At 43.9% G+C, this 16,044-nt stretch overlaps 1 protein-coding gene across 6 annotated transcripts in view; it reads left to right on the top strand.

Moving 5' to 3' along the window:
* LOC147034779 (uncharacterized) overlaps nucleotides 1–16,044 on the top strand; it is a 160,129-nt gene that overhangs the window by 122,302 nt on the left and 21,783 nt on the right. For all 6 annotated transcript variants that reach the window (XM_085888870.1, XM_085888853.1, XM_085888860.1 and 3 more), the window contains 5 exons: nucleotides 9,731–9,790; nucleotides 9,893–9,930; nucleotides 10,223–10,864; nucleotides 12,065–12,507; nucleotides 13,908–13,969. In XM_085888870.1, the coding sequence (XP_085744996.1) occupies nucleotides 9,731–9,790; nucleotides 9,893–9,930; nucleotides 10,223–10,864; nucleotides 12,065–12,507; nucleotides 13,908–13,969 (1,245 nt within the window). The remainder of the gene's footprint in view (nucleotides 1–9,730; nucleotides 9,791–9,892; nucleotides 9,931–10,222; nucleotides 10,865–12,064; nucleotides 12,508–13,907; nucleotides 13,970–16,044) is intronic.

The raw sequence follows: 16,044 nt of genomic DNA, 5'->3' as shown, positions 1-16,044 counted from the left end.
ACCTCGGAAGGACGACAGGCCGATTTAACCCCACCTGGTATTTATTCAACAGCTGAGCAGGATTTGAACTCAAGACCCGAGGATCCAAAGCCCGCCACCCTAACCATTAAGCTAACACCAGGCATCATTGAGTTGTATAATTTAGTGTGTTCACTGCTGGACCTCACGACCTGCCTCCAGAGGGACTGCCGATACATCGTGTATGCCAGATCTGTGTCTATATTTTTGGAGGTTACACGAAGTGCTCAACAGGGAATCAAACCAAATCTGGTTAAAAACAGACATTTTAAATAAAGTTATAAAATTTGCACGGACCCTGAACCGATGTACAACGTGACACGTACACAGATGAGGGGGCGACGTGGCAGATTTTCTGTAATGTTTATTTCACGGGCAATTGAACTTTGCGATGTCTCCAGGGTTGTTCTGCATTAAGCAGAAACTCTGTTGTGGATATAGCAGTTATTTAAACAAATTCATTATATTTCATTAACTGCTGTGTGCATGGTGAAGATCGACTTTAATGTTGAAGGGATCCTATATGGTATGCAGCGACAGCCTGGCCAGCCATTCCTTATCAAACATTTAATCGGAATGCTTAAGCCACTTGCCTAACACCCAATGTCAATAGCGGTACTGCGCTATGTCATTGTGAGCGACTCGTTCACTCATTGCAGATGCTTTTGCCGCGCCATGTCATTCAGAGCAAGTGGTTCATGCTCTGTCACCCTGAGCGAGTGGTTTGTGCTCCGTCACCCTGAGTGAGTGGTTTGTGCTCCGTCACCCTGAGTGAGTGGTTCGTGCTTCGTCACCCTGAGTGAGTGGTTCGTGCTTCGTCACCCTGAGCAAGTGGTTCGTGCTCTGTCACCCTGAGCAAGTGGTTCGTGCTCTGTCACCCTGAGCAAGTGGTTCGTGCTCTGTCACCCTGAGCGAGTGGTTCGTGCTCTGTCACCCTGAGCGAGTGGTTTGTGCTCCGTCACCCTGAGTGAGTGGTTCGTGCTTCGTCACCCTGAGCGAGTGGTTCGTGCTTCGTCACCCTGAGCAAGTGGTTCGTGCTCTGTCATCCTGAGCAAGTGGTTCGTGCTCTGTCACCCTGAGCAAGTGGTTCGTGCTCCGTCACCCTGAGCGAGTGGTTTGTGCTCCGTCACCCTGAGCGAGTGGTTCGTGCTCCGTCACCCTGAGCGAGTGGTTCGTGCTCCGTCACCCTGAGCGAGTGGTTCGTGCTCCGTCACCCTGAGCGAGTGGTTCGTGCTTCGTCACCCTGAGTGAGTGGTTCGTGCTCCGTCATCCTGAGTGAGTGGTCCGCGCTCCCTCATTCATTCTGAGTGAGTTGTGAAATAACACCCGACTTCCGAGCCATTTGCCGTATTAACGTGTTTTCTAAATTACGAGCCAAATTTTTTTTCCAACCATCACACGCAGCTGTTTATAGAAATTAATGTTTGTGATCATATCCTTGAAATGTCTAAATAAATGCAATGTTGTTTTTTGGTGAAAGATACTCAAGGTTTGGGTTGTATGCAGTACATACTGTGGTCTGTAATCACACTGACTCCAACCTGCCGATTCGCTAAAAGTTGTGGATATCGGGTGTGTGTGTGTGTGTGTGTGTGTGTGTGTGTGTGTGTGTGTGTGTGTGTGTGTGTGTGTGTGTGTGTGTGTGTGTGTGTGTGTGTGTGTGTGTGTGTGTGTGTGTGTGTGTGTGTGTTGTTCATAAAGCACAGCATATTCTCTCTGCAAACTCTCCTAACCCCAGCGCGTTCTCTCGTTCTCTCTTTCTCTTTCTCTTTCTCTTTCTCGTTCTCTCTTTCTCGTTCTCTCTTTCTCTTTCTCTCTTTCTCGTTCTCTCTTTCTCGTTCTCTCTTTCTCGTTCTCTCTTTCTCGTTCTCTCTTTCTCTTTCTCTTTCTCTTTCTCTTTCTTTCCCATCCCTGCTCTCCCCCATCCCAATACAGTGCAGCACCCTCCTCCCACATCTCTCTCCTCCCCCCCTCTCTATCTCTCTCATTCCCATCCTTGCTCTCCCCCATCCCAAAACAGTGCAGCACCCTCCTCCCACATCTCTCTCTCTCTCTCTCTCTGTCTCTGTCTCTCTCTCTGTCTCTGTCTCTGTCTCTGTCTGTCTCTGTCTCTGTCTCTGTCTCTGTCTCTGTCTCTGTCTCTCTGTCTCTGGACATATCAGGGCGGTGGTTATGACCGAACGGTGTTTGTCTCCCGACGTGCCCGAGCAGTGTTTGTCTCTGAACGTGTCTGAGCAGTATTTATGTCCGGACGGGAGTTTGTTTATGGACGCCTCCGGGCGGTATTTGTCTCCGGACATGTCCGGGTAATGTTTGTCTCCAGGCACGTCCAGGTGATGTTTGTCTCTGGATGCATCTGGGAGGTGTTTGTCTCCGGATGTGTCTGAGCGGTGTTTCTCTCTAGACAGCTTGGCTCCGGGTGTTATTTATGTCCCGGCGTCCAGATGGTGTTTGTGTTTGGACATGTCTGGGTGGTGTTTCTCTCTAGACAGCTTGGCTCCGGGTGTTATTTCTGTCCCGGCGTCCAGATGGTGTTTGTGTTTTGACATGTCTGGGTGGTGCTTCTCTCTGGACAGCTTGGCTCCAGGTGTTATTTATGTTTTGGCGTCCGGGCGGTGTTTCTATCTGGACAGCTTGGCTCTAGGCATTATTTATGTCTTGGCGTCCGGGCAGTGTTTCTCTCTGGACAGCTTGGCTCCAGGTGTTATTTATGTCTTGGCGTCCGGGCGGTGTTTCTCTCTGGACAGCTTGGCTCCAAGTGTTATTTATGTCCTGGCATTATTTATTTATATTATAGAAAAGAGATTTCAGACATTATTTTGTTTCCATCTTCACTGTTATTTGATGCAGAATAGTTTTGATGAAACAATATGAATCTTAATTAATGCTCCACCAATGATACCATAATGCTAATGCGAATTAATGCCTTCCCTTCCTCTCACCTCACACTGTCTTCCCTTCCCCCACCCCTGCTCGCTCTCCACCCCTCCTTGCTCCTCCACCCTTCCTCGTCCCCCCTCCCTCCTATCTCCTTTCCCCTCCACCTCTTCACTCTTCCCACGCTCTCTCTCTCCCACCCCTCTCTCCCTCTTCCCCACACTTTTTCTCCCTTCCCCCATTTTGTTGGTTGTCGTATCATTTTGAATGCAACTTCAGCGGCCATATTTACTAACATTACAAAGCACCTCTCTTAAGAACACATTAGCTTGTTCTGACCCACTTTTTGTTCTAATTCATGATTGTAATGCAGAAACACGTTTTTCATTAGATAGTGTGTATTTTAGCTTGTACTAAGCAAAACAACACATTTTACACAAGGAACCTCATTCACGCAAAAACGGTCTTATTTGTCTCGAATAAATGTTTTTATCAACACATAAGCTTGTTCTGACCGTTTTTTTTTTTGTTCTAACCCTGTTTTTTGTTCTATATCACTGTTCTAATGCAAAAATATGAGTTTTTCTTCAAATAGTGAGTATTTGACCTTGTTCTCAGCAAAACAATACATTTTACTCAAGAAACCTTATTCATGGAGAAACAGCCTTATTTGCCAAACACAAGCATTTTTAACAACACATTAGCTTGTTTTGACCAATTATTTTGTTTTAAATCACCACTCGAATGCAGAAACGCACGTTTTTCATGAAATAGTGTGTATTTTAGCTGTTTTCTAAGAAAAACAAAAATATTTTGCAATAGAAACCAACAGTAATTCATGCAAAAACAGTCTAATTTGCCGAATAAAAGCGTTTCTCAAAGAACACATCTTGTTCTGACCCCGTTTTTTGTTCTTCATCACTATTCTAATGCAAAAACATTTGTTTTTCAACAAATAGTGTGTATTTTATCTTGTTCGAAGCAGAACAAAATATTTCACACAAGAAACCTTATTCATGCAAAAATGGTCTTATTTACCTAAAACAAGCCTTTTTAATAACATATTGGGTTGTTCTAAACACGTTTTTGTGTTAGGTCACTATTCTAATACAGAAACGCGTGTTTTTCATCAAATTGTGTATTTTAGCTTGTTCTCAGCAAACAACATATTGTTACGGTTCTAGGAACCATATGCATTCAAACATACAGGTGCCCCAAAGTTAGTTATGCCGTTAAGAATATGTGTAGACAGAAACCCTCCTTGTATAGTGGGAAATTGAAGGGGTGCGTTGCGATGTTTTTTTTTTAGTTCGGGTAATAAATCTTTATTTCCCCTCTTATTTGAACCACAGTACCTTTTTCTCACTTTCCGAGGCGAAATCTTTGTGAGGTACCTTTTTTTTGGCGAGTGCAGTCACGCGTAGAGGGGGCAGGCTCCCGGCATCGCCGAAACTCCGCCCAGAAGGGGCAGACCCATGGAGGCCCTGTCCAATCAGGGCGGACGGTGACGTCAGTTTTGACCAAGGCCCTGCCCTGCTGAGGGAGGTCGATGGACGACGAAGGTACCCTCTGAGAGGTGCGTTCGTTGGAGTTCAGTCAAAAGGCTCAGTTCAGTTTTGCATTCGCTGGGGCGTTCGTTGGAGTTTTGCTGGAGTCTTGAGTTTGGTGTATGAGAAGGATTGACAGACTGAGAGCTTTTTCACGAGTCTGTGGGTGGTGGTGCATGGCTGTTCTTTGTTGGTGGAGCGATCCGTCTGGTCGATTCCGATATCGACCGAGGACACCCGACCTCGACCGGGTCTCTCGCTGGGTCCTGTCCGCGACCCTGATCCCTACCCTGGGACTCCACTCGGGTTCCTCCGCGGACACGAGCCCCACGCGTGTGACTGCGGGCCGAGCTGCACGACCATTGGCAGGTGCCGCACCACGGAGCACCCCCTCCCTCCAACGTGCAGATACCCAACTGAGCCGTGACCCCAGCTTGTCTCTCTCCCTGGCTGCGAGGTTCCTTGGAATTCACCTGGGTTTTATTTTCATCTGTGTGTTTCTGTGTGTGTGGCGCCGTCTGCTAAGTACAACTGCATAAGTGTTTTCGATCATTGTAAATCTCCTGTATATCCGCGATAAGCTTGCTCTGTGTCCTTCTTGCTGTAAATAAAACAATTGTAGAAATGTTCCCAGTTCGTTTCCGTCCTTTCTTTCATTGGTCCAGCATGGTTCAGATCTGAGTTTTAGCCGGGTCTTTGTTCCCGTTAATCTGCTCATCCGAGCCGGCACGGCTTTAGCAGTTCCGCTCGACTGCACCCGAACCGGAGTTGGTAGTCGGTAGTTGGAACTCGACCGCAGTCGGTGGAGTGACCCGGATCGAGCAAGACGTGCCGAGGGCGTGGTTCCCCGGTAGACGACACCGCGTGGTTAATTAGGTAAATTGGTTCGAGACAAAAAGACCCTATGCTACGCGGTTGAGATATTGGCGTCTACGGTCGGTTAAGCGACCCGCCGCCTCACGGAATTATCCATGAGCGACGGCCTACAATTGTGGGAGTCTGGTGGGAGACGACGTAACTTCCCCCACCTCGCGGTCGTTCTCGCCACCGGTCCCCAGCCCGCAACAATATTTTACAGAAGAAACCTTATTCATGCAAAAATGGTCTTATTTGCCTAAAACAAGCCTTTTTAATAACACATTGGGTTGTTCTAAACCTTTTTTGTGTTAGGTCACTATTCTAATACAGAAACGTGTGTTTTTCATCAAATAGTTTGTATTTTAGCTTGTTCTAGGAAAACAACATATTTTACACAAGAAACCTTATTGATGCAAAAATTGTCTTATTTGCCTAAAACAAGCCTTTTTAATCGCTCGTTCAATTTGCCGAGCGGCTAGGCCAGGGGTCGGGAACGTGTGGCTCGTGAGCCAGGTATGGCTCTTTTGATGATTGCATCTGGCTCGCAGATAAAATTGGAGTTTGAAACTTGGAAAGCCCAATATTTCTCGCAGAAGCTTTACCTATAGTTTGAATGGTGTCGTGCTTCATTCATGTGCAGGGCTGAAGTTGGCAGAAGGAGAGAAGAAAAAACACCTCCGAATTGTCTGAAGCGGTTTTTGTTTCGTCCAGTCATGCGGCCGACGCGAGTAGTGATTTCGGTTCCTCCAATGAGGTGTCGCCGCCGAGACGCGTCACGGAATTAATCTCGACCAATCACGCGCCACCGCTGAGGCGACAGCATCCCAGAGTCGGCCGGCCGTGCCGCACCTCTCGAGTATGTCAGCCTGTGCGCAGGCCAGCCAGACTCACTTGGGTCAACATCTCCCTCTCTCTCATTTGCTCAAAGCTAACCCTTCGACGAAGAAGATGGCGAAAAGAAAAAAAAGATGAGGAGTATCGTACATTTCAGGACGAATGGGCCGAAGAATTCGCCTTTGTGGAGAGAGCAGGTTCTGTGGTGTGTCTAATTTGCAATGACAAAATTGCATCGATGAAACGGTCGAATATAAAGCGGCACTTCGACACGCGCCATGCTACCTTTGCATCAAAATACCCTGTGGGAGACAGCAGAAAGAAAGCGTGCCAAGAGCTACTGAGCAGGGTACAAGCCAGCCAGCAGCAACTCCGCGTATGGACCCGGCAAGGTGACTATAATTCCGCCAGCTTTGCTGGATCTTTAGCAATAGTGAGGGACGGAAAACCATTCACAGATGGCGAGTATGCAAAAACGTTCATGCTGGATGTCGCCAATGAACTTTTTGATGATCTTCCGAACAAAGACAAGATAATCAAACGGATACAAGACATGCCTCTGTCGGCAAGAACTGTTCATGATTGTACCATCATGATGGCAAACCAAGTGGAGGAAACGCAAGTGAAGGACATAAATACAGCGCCGTTCTTTTCCCTGGCTTTGGATGAGTCAACAGACGTAAGCCATTTGTCGCAGTTCAGTGTGATTGCAAGATATGCTGCTGGTGATACACTGCGCGAAGAAAGTCTTGCTGTTCTGCCAATAAAAGGGTCCACAAGAGGTGAGTATTTATTCAAGTCTTTCATGGAGTTCGCTCAAGAAAAAATCTACGAATGGATAAACTTATCTCAGTGTGTACTGATGGTGCTCCGTGTATGGTGGGGAAAAACAAAGGATTTGTGGCGCTTCTCCGTGAACATGAAAATAGACCCATCCTAAGTTTCCATTGCATTCTACACCAGGAGGCACTTTGTGCTCAGATGTGTGATGGGCAGCTTGGCGAAGTGATGTCGCTGGTCATTCGTGTGATCAACTTTATTGTTGCCCGAGCCTTAAATGCTCGCCAGTTTAAAACACTGCTGGATGAAGTTGGAAATAACTATCACGGTCTGCTTTTGCACAGCAATGTGCGTTGGTTGTCAAGAGGGAAGGTGCTTAGCCGTTTTGCGGCTTGCCTGAACGAAATCCGGACTTTCCTTGAAATGAAAGGGATTGAGCATCCTGAGCTAGCCGAAACTGAGTGGCTCCTCAAGTTTTACTATCTCGTGGATATGACTGAACATCTGAACGAGCTCAACGTGAAAATGCAAGGCATTGGAAATACAGTGTTATCCCTTCAACAAGCCGTGTTTGCTTTTGAAAACAAGCTGGAGCTCTTTATCATGGATCTTGAAACAGGTCGTTTACTACATTTTGAAAAAGTGAGACAATTTAAAGATGCATGCACAGCAAGTGAGCCCACTCAAAACTTTGATCTTCACCAGTTAGCTGGCTTCACATCCAGTCTCCTACAGTCATTCAAAGCACGCTTTGGAGAATTTCGTGAGCACACTCGTCTTTTTAAGTTCATCACCCATCCAAACGAGTGTTCACTGAACACAGCCGACCTGAGTTACATTCCTGGTGTCTCCGTCAGAGATTTTGAAGCAGAAGTGGCTGACCTGAAGGCCTCAGACATGTGGGTGAATAAGTTCAAGTCACTGAATGAAGATTTGGAAAGAATCGCACGACAGAAAGCAGAGTTGGCGAGCAAGCACATGTGGACAGAAATGAAAAAACTTCAACCCGAAGATGAGCTGATTATCAAAACTTGGAACGCGCTTCCTGTCACATACCTCACACTGCAGCGTGTGAGTATTGCTGTATTGACCTTGTTTGGATCTACGTATGCATGTGAGCAGTCATTCTCACATCTTAAAAACATCAAGTCCAACCTACGATCACGTCTAACGGATGAAAGCCTCAACGCTTGCATGAAGCTTAACCTCACCAAGTACCAACCAGACTACAAAGCCATCAGCAAATCCATGCAGCACCAGAAGTCCCATTAATGGTGAGTATTATAACAACATTATTTAAAAGAATAAATTCAGAGGCTTATTATACTCACATTTAGTTGAATTCAGTCTTAAAATATATTATATGGCTCTCACTGAAATAGATTTCCAAATATTTTGCTTTAATGGCTCTCTGAGTCAAAAACGTTCCCGACCCCTGGGCTAGGCGATTGACTTGCAAAGCAGTTGATATGGAACGATAAGCTTGGGAAGCTATAGCAAGCTGATCGCTAACGGAACACACCCCTGCTCACCAAAGGATGCTCCTAATTTATTTGTTGAATGGGTATCAGAATCTCTCACCATCGAGTGACAGTAACTGCAGTGGCATTGTGCGTCCTGAAGGAACAACTTGTGAAGTTCTTTACAATATATATATATATATATATATATATATATATATATATATATATATATATATATATATATATATATATATATATATTCTTCTTTGCAGCAAATGACTGCGAGTCACATCATTCTCTGAGGATGGTGCAGTTGTGCCACTGATGCAGTGCCCCCTATAGGTTAGGGCAGGAATTTGGCCAAAGTGCTGGCGATGGCTCGCCTCCTCTTCGTGACATCCACCAACTAATGCTGGCAGACTGGACGCACAGTTTAGTGTTCATCCGAGGAACGGCACACACATTGATGCCTCACCCTGCCTGCGAGACACCAGAATGACAGTTTATAGCTGGGTTGAAATTCAAACCTCGGCTAGACGGCTCAGAAGCGAGTGTGTGTTCCACTCTGCCATCCTGCCTTCCCAAATTACCCTACGCATGCGAAGCAAAAGGTGGGATTAAGCAATTGGTTCACTTCTGTCTATCTGTCTGTTTGTCTATCCTGTCTACAACTGTCAGCTTATGATTCAGAAACTACTTGATTGAAATTTAATGTTATATTTTGAACATGAATCGCAAGATGAATTGGAAAACGAACTTGTAGTTTAACAGTACTTTGGCTCTGAATCTGTCCCAATTGTGCATGCGCAGAGTGACAGAGAGGTGTGCGATAATTTTTTTTTTTACCATGTGCCTGTCTGGCAGTCAAACAAAATTGAAAATCATTCCAAACAGTTAACTTACTGTTTTTACGGACATCATGAAGGATGCAAACAGGTATGAATAACTAATGTAATGTGTTAAATACGATGGTGTGAAAGACATCAACGGCGGTAAACTTCCAGAAATTTTTATGTGACCTTTAAAATCTTTGTTTTATTTCAGTTGAATTATACACTTGAACACTGGAGAACACAAATCACCTTTGCGGCACTTTCAAAACACTTCCGTTTAGCAGTACTTGGACAAAATATTACGGCATTTTACGTCATTACGACCAATCAAATTTTCCGCTTGTACAACCCTCCCATGTTCTTGTTTCTCAAGACAGCGTTTGGTAAAGTGTTCTATGAACTCTCTAGTTTGTATTGGAAAGAACAATTTGAATGATGTGTTTAAGGTGAAAAGAACATGAAACCTAAAATTAGTAAAATGCTTTGTCTATTTTCCAAACCTCTGCTCTTCTGTTTTTAGAATGGGGCAGCCCAGTGGATCCAAGTTCACAAAACAATCGTCAAGGAACACACAGTTCAGGTATAATCATAGCCTTGTGCAGTGTTCCCCCATACAGAATTTCCTCTGAGTGTTGCCATAATTTCAGTTCTTCATTAAGCAGCATGTTTTTATATCCCACAGGCCCCAACTGAACAAAAATCACCCAAATCAGATGACGAGTAAGCAATATCCCTTGTTTTATCATGTCATCTTTCTTCGTTGCCTTTCATAAGGCACACATGGAAATGTTCCCTATATTTATTATTTTTTATAACATTCAAAATGGTGGCTCCTCATATAAGTCAACTCAACAAGAATGATGAATTGACTTATATGAAGAGCAATTTGTAGGATTTTGTAGAATTCTTCAAATATGTGAGTGTTACGTAAACTACATCTTTCCTGGATGTTGTAAACAATACTATAAGCATATATTAATGTTAAAATTGAGTGCATTTGTTCAATCCACAGTGCAGCTGCGACGTACGAACTCTGATGGTGATGTTGAAGATTATGAATATCCAAATTGTGACAGTATGGTGAACCCCAAGCAACATGATGATGATGATGATGTAGAACATGACTATGAAGAACCGGAGGAAGGAGGATTGGATGAGGAGCAAGGCCAGAACAGCGTCATTGAAACACCTGAAATCCGAGATAACAACCGAGTGAATGAAAGTGGTGATGACAAACACGATTATGATACACCGGAAGAAGAAGTAGAAGAAACAAAAGAAACCTATCAAAATTCTGACAATGACAGTTATGAACTTCCAGATGATGTTGCTTCAGGAAAAGAAAGTCCTCAATACTATGAACCCATGGAGGAGTTGAACACAAAATATATCGACTCCGGTCGTGAAGATCGCCTGACAACAAGTCCAGGCATGACTCGGCAACGACATTTAAAACTGTTAGATGATCACAGCATGAATGAGACCAATGTTGACAGTGAGGGGTACGAGTTCCCAGATCAAACAGAATTATGCGATCCAGATAAGGATTATGTAATACCTGACAATGGTGGCAGCAATTATGGTGACAAAGACAGTTACGAGCATCCTCCATCAGGAGATTTCCCCTATGGTTGGCTTGCCACAGGGTCATGCTGTAAGTGTTTTCTCCCACAATCTATGTACACTGCTATCATATTATTTCCTTTATAATCTACATTACAGTTGGAATGTTATTTTATTTAACTTTAAACAAGGTAAAATGCAACTTCCGGCTTTCGTTTCATTCTGTGATTGCCGCAAACACACCTACCCCTTAAAGCCGTCAGCTGCTACACTGCTACCCACAGCATCATTCAGCCTACATAGGCTTTAGAAACATTTCTTGGCAATTCCAGCCCAGCTCCCGAGGAAGAGAATCAATCCATGGATGTATTTCTCACTCACTGGCCATCATCAGCAAGGGAGAATTAAGTTCTTGCTGTCTAGGGGAAAATCTGCAGGCTATTCCACTTCTTCCAGGTAAAGGTGGTTCTGTAGGCATACCATGTGGCACCATATTCCTGCAATAGATGTATTCCATACCGTAAATTGATTTTCTGGTATGTAGGGTGCATGCCTGGTGTTGGCTTAATGGTTATGGTGGTGGGCTTGGGATCTGAGGATCCTGAGTTCAAATCCCACTTTGCTGTTGAATTAACACCAGGTGGGGTTGACTCTGCCTGTCATCCTTCCGAGGTTGGCAAAATGAGTACCAGCATGCTGGTATCCTGCATCAGAGTGGTGACCCGTCCAGGATTGTGCCCAAGAGCCAAGGAGACTGCTTCGGCAGCACCAACCCTCTGTACGGAGTCTGGTCCCAATGGATGGATGGATGGTAGAGTGCCGTGTTTACCATCAAGGCATTTTGCATGATGGAACAACACGAATAGTGCAGGAGATTGTACCACATGCCATATGTCCAAAACCACATCTGTTGAGAAGAGACACAAGGGGTAGCAGCTTCTTCATTGGGGACCAGAGAACAGTGAGAACATTGGCAAAATCCCCTCCCGAGACAAACTACCCGTAATTACTTGATCGTTCTATTTCCGTAAGTAACCAGAAATTTCCATAACTCTAGATCTTTCCATACAGCTTAAAATCAAACTACAACAACAATCCATCTTGTCACCTTGTACTCAACTTTTAGAATAAACCTCTCATCTCAACAAACTTTACACAGTCATATATATAACAAACAATTCATTCCATATAAAATAATAAACATGCAAATGTTAACATTGCACTGAACCAATACACCATCAAACAGTTGCTTGTCAATAATTTGTGACAACCTCCCTTTATTGTCTTTCAGGGACGGAAGAAAGGCCAAGGCACAGTCTGTCTCATACCAGAAGCACCACCGCAGCTCTCAAGCCAAATAAGTCATTTAAAGAACAGCTTTCTCCAAGACCACATGACTTCTGCCAAAAGTCACCATCACCTGTTCAAATCAATACGAACTTAAGAAAGTTTTTGGAAAATCAAACACAAAAAATTGTTTCCAGGCAACCCAGCTTGTCTCCTTCAAATTGGACCAAACAGTGTGCTGTGTATTCCTCCTCATCAGCTGTATATAATGTCACTTCAGATCCACAGTCTTCATCATCGCACATGCCATTTGATTTTACGAAGAAAAGGACACAGTACGACCACACACAAGTTCTACCAACTGAATCTCTCATAACGAAACATCACTCCACAAGGAACCTTACTTCAAGACCCACTCACGATCTTGAGCGAAACTTCAAAACATTGGTAACCTGGAATCTCTGCTTTATTGTCTCAAGATGATACCACAATCAGGACTTATTAGCACTTGGATAATCGAATTAATGAAAGAGGTGCATTTTGGCATTTTAGATTACCTCTTTATATTTTGTTTATTGTTGTTACCTCCACCACCAAAGGTGGGCGGAGGTTATGTTTTCATCCCTGTGTGTCTGTTTGTTTCGTACGAAAATCAAAGATTTTTCCAAGTACAGTATATTGTCTAGTCGCATGTGTTATTCTGTCTGTCTGTCTGTCTGTCTGTTTGTCTGTTTGTCAATCGCCTTCAGGTCACAATTTTAAACCGATCTTCATAAAACTTCACCAAATGGAATTATTGGTCATAAGGAAGAAGCCTATTGTTTTTGAGGTCAAAAGCTCAACATAGGCCAAAGGTCAACAAATTTGTCAGATTTCTAAAATCCTCAATTTTCATCCGATTGACTTGAAATTTGACCAGGATTTGCATATTTGGTCATTACATTCAACCACCAATTATTTTGAGGTCAAATTAGGCCAAAAGGTCAACAACTCAGGTGACATTTCTAAAATCCTCATTTTTCATCTGATTGACTTGAAATTTGAACAGGATTTGCAAAGCATATCATTGCATTCATCTACCAATTCTATTTGAGGTCTAAAGGTCAAAAGGTCAACATCGGCCGAATTTCTAAGATCGTCCATTTTCATCCAATTCACTTGCCATTTGAAGAGGAGTTGCATATTTGGTCACTGGAATCAACCATCAATTATTTTTAAGGTCAAATTTGTTTTACGGATTTTGCCAATTTCGTGCTCTGCACGGCGTCGTCTTCTTGTTTGTTTGTGAGCAGGATAGCTCAAGAAGTTGTGGACGGATTCAGACAAAAGTCGGTGGATCGGTTGGGAACTGTGACAAGGATGAATTGATTACATTTTGGTGAAGATCTGGATCTGGATCTGAGAATTTTGAGAGTGATTTTTCACCATTGAAAGAGAGGCCTAAAATGATATATAAACACGATATCTCAAAACATTATGAACGGATTTGGACAAAACTTCGTGAACAGCTTGGGTGTGTAACAAGGAAGAAATAATTCGATTTTAATGACGATCCAGGTCCAGATGTGGATCCGAGAATTTTTTTTAAGTGATTCTTCATCATTGAGAGATGGGCCAAAAACGATAAATAGCATGATATCTCAAAAAGTTGTGGACGAGTTACGACAAGACGAGGTGGATGAGTTTGTTAGGTGACAAGAGCAAGCCGATTAGATTTTGGTTCAGTTCCTGATCCAGATCTGGCCTATCAGTGGGATACAAAATTTTAACTGTTCAGCCTGGCGAGGTATGCTAGTTACCTAATGATATTCTAGCTTATAGATATTGATGTTGTTGTTCTGTTGCAGAAACCTGAACATAAGGCATTCTCTTCACCAGGTTCATCAACATCATCTGCTGAGAAGAGCAGGTCGGTATTTGCTCGCTATAGCCTTCTATTGAAATAATACATTATTGATTGTTCAAGTCAATCCAAATTAATTACCTCTGCTACCGAAGGTGAAGCTTTCACCCCTCTCTGTCTGCCTGTTGTCTGTCTGTCTATCTGTGTGCATGATATCTCAAAAAGTTGTGGACAGATCCGGATGAAATTTGGTGGGCAGGTTGAGTGCGTGACAAAAACGACTGGTTAGATTTTGGTGAAGATCCGGATCCAGATCCGATAATTTTTTTAAAGTGATTCTTCACCATTGGGAGATTGGGCTAAACTCGTATGTCGCACGACATCTCAAAACGTTGTGCACGGACAGGTTGGGTGTGTGACCACGATGAATTAATTAGATTTTGGTGAAAATCCATGTATGCTTACGAGAATTATTTAATCTTTAAAGTGATTCTTCACCATTGAGAGAAAGGGCCAAAAACGATATTGTACTGTATAGCATGATACTTCAAAAATTTTATGGACCCGAGATGTTCTCGTGGATCAGGCATTACGTGGCGGAGGTATGTGCTCTACCGGGTGCCCTTTAAATGATGATGTCACTGTTGATATGTAAAGCAAATGAGTCATTCTGCATCACTGTTGCACCTCGTATCTGAAATGTTTTATGTTTTCAAACTGGAAATACAATTCACCTTTTTGCATTTCAATAGACAGGAAGTCTGAAGTGAATTGGATCAAATTCCAAATAGTGGTCAGATTTCCTTTTCAGGACCATTTCCATGACGAACTGATTAGATTGATGACGAACTGAGGATTGAATATGGAAAACTTATTTGAAGGAGTTCGTTGAACTGCAGATTGATATTTTTCCCTTTGTGAGTGGCAGATGAGGATAAGGTCAAAGTCCATGTGTGTCCATACTCTTCACAAAGCATCAGGGTGCTCCCAATAAGTTGCTGGCTAAGAACGAACTCTGGGCAGGACACCAATCCATCGCATGGGATGATATTGTTACGGACGTGGCTCTGAGAACTCCGAAGGCGGACTCGGCTGTAAAAAAAAGACCACCGACACCGTCTACATCACTCACCTTTGGTCGGATCTTTGCGCCCAGTGTCAGTTTACCACACCGCCAAGATGATTGAAGTAGACGGGTAACTGTGCTGGCAGTCCTACAATGGATGTCATCTAGCCGAGTGAACCAATGCTGCACGCCACACCCTATCATCCATCAAAGACCAATTAACCACTTGGGCTAATTACCCCCAGGAACACTATCTCAGATCAAACCCAAGCAGGATAAGTCAAAATGAAATACTAAATCTTTCATGCATTTATTACAGGCAAGCAGGAATTGGTGAGAGAAATTGTGATTGATATTCAAACAGGGAATTGGTGAGAGAAAAAACACAAGGATAGGCAATGCTTGCAATTCACACAATTTACACAATTCACACAATTCACACGCACTTATACATTTCCCACTTATTCCCTCTGCGAGAAACATGCGATCGGATGCCTTGAAAGAATCACTTTGCACTTCTAAACAAAGGCGCCAGACACCTGAAGAAATGAGAGTGAGGAAAGAGGGGTGAGAAGTGTGAGCAGTGTGAAAGAAGCAGTGAGGGGTCATTTATGTGCCCAACCACACCTTCCATAACCCGGCTGGAATTGTGGCCACCAAATTGTTTGTGCTTCAGACTCGCCTCCCACATGTTCTCTCCCGGGTTTCTCACTCCACTCCATTCGTGCCCTGGTCGTCTGGGGTGCTCCATGATCTTAGGCTGATGTGATAGACAGCACAGCTCGAGCGGCAATATCAACCGGTGATACGAGGTGAGGCAGGCAGTGGTGTTTGCGATCAGGCGGCATAACAACGGCCGGGCTGCGTCGAAGGTGCGCCGGGCTTGGTGTGGTGTTCATGTGTGTGTAGTGTAAAAGCCGTGAAGAATACAAAAGAGTGATTTGAATAGTACGCAAGGCAAAGAACGTCAAAGAGGAAAGTCAGAAAGAAACATCTGAAGCGAGGTCAGAACGAGCAAGTGATCACCGACAATATTCCTGACAATATCTGCTGCTCTTTCTCCGCTCCAATCGGT

The sequence above is a fragment of the Eptatretus burgeri genome, chromosome 1 (genome assembly GCF_056783735.1).
Source record: "Eptatretus burgeri isolate ZD-2024b chromosome 1, Ebu_testis_v1, whole genome shotgun sequence".
Classification (NCBI taxonomy): domain Eukaryota; kingdom Metazoa; phylum Chordata; class Myxini; order Myxiniformes; family Myxinidae; genus Eptatretus; species Eptatretus burgeri.
Note: the sequence above shows the minus strand (reverse complement) of the source record. Positions and strands in the feature narration are given on the sequence as shown.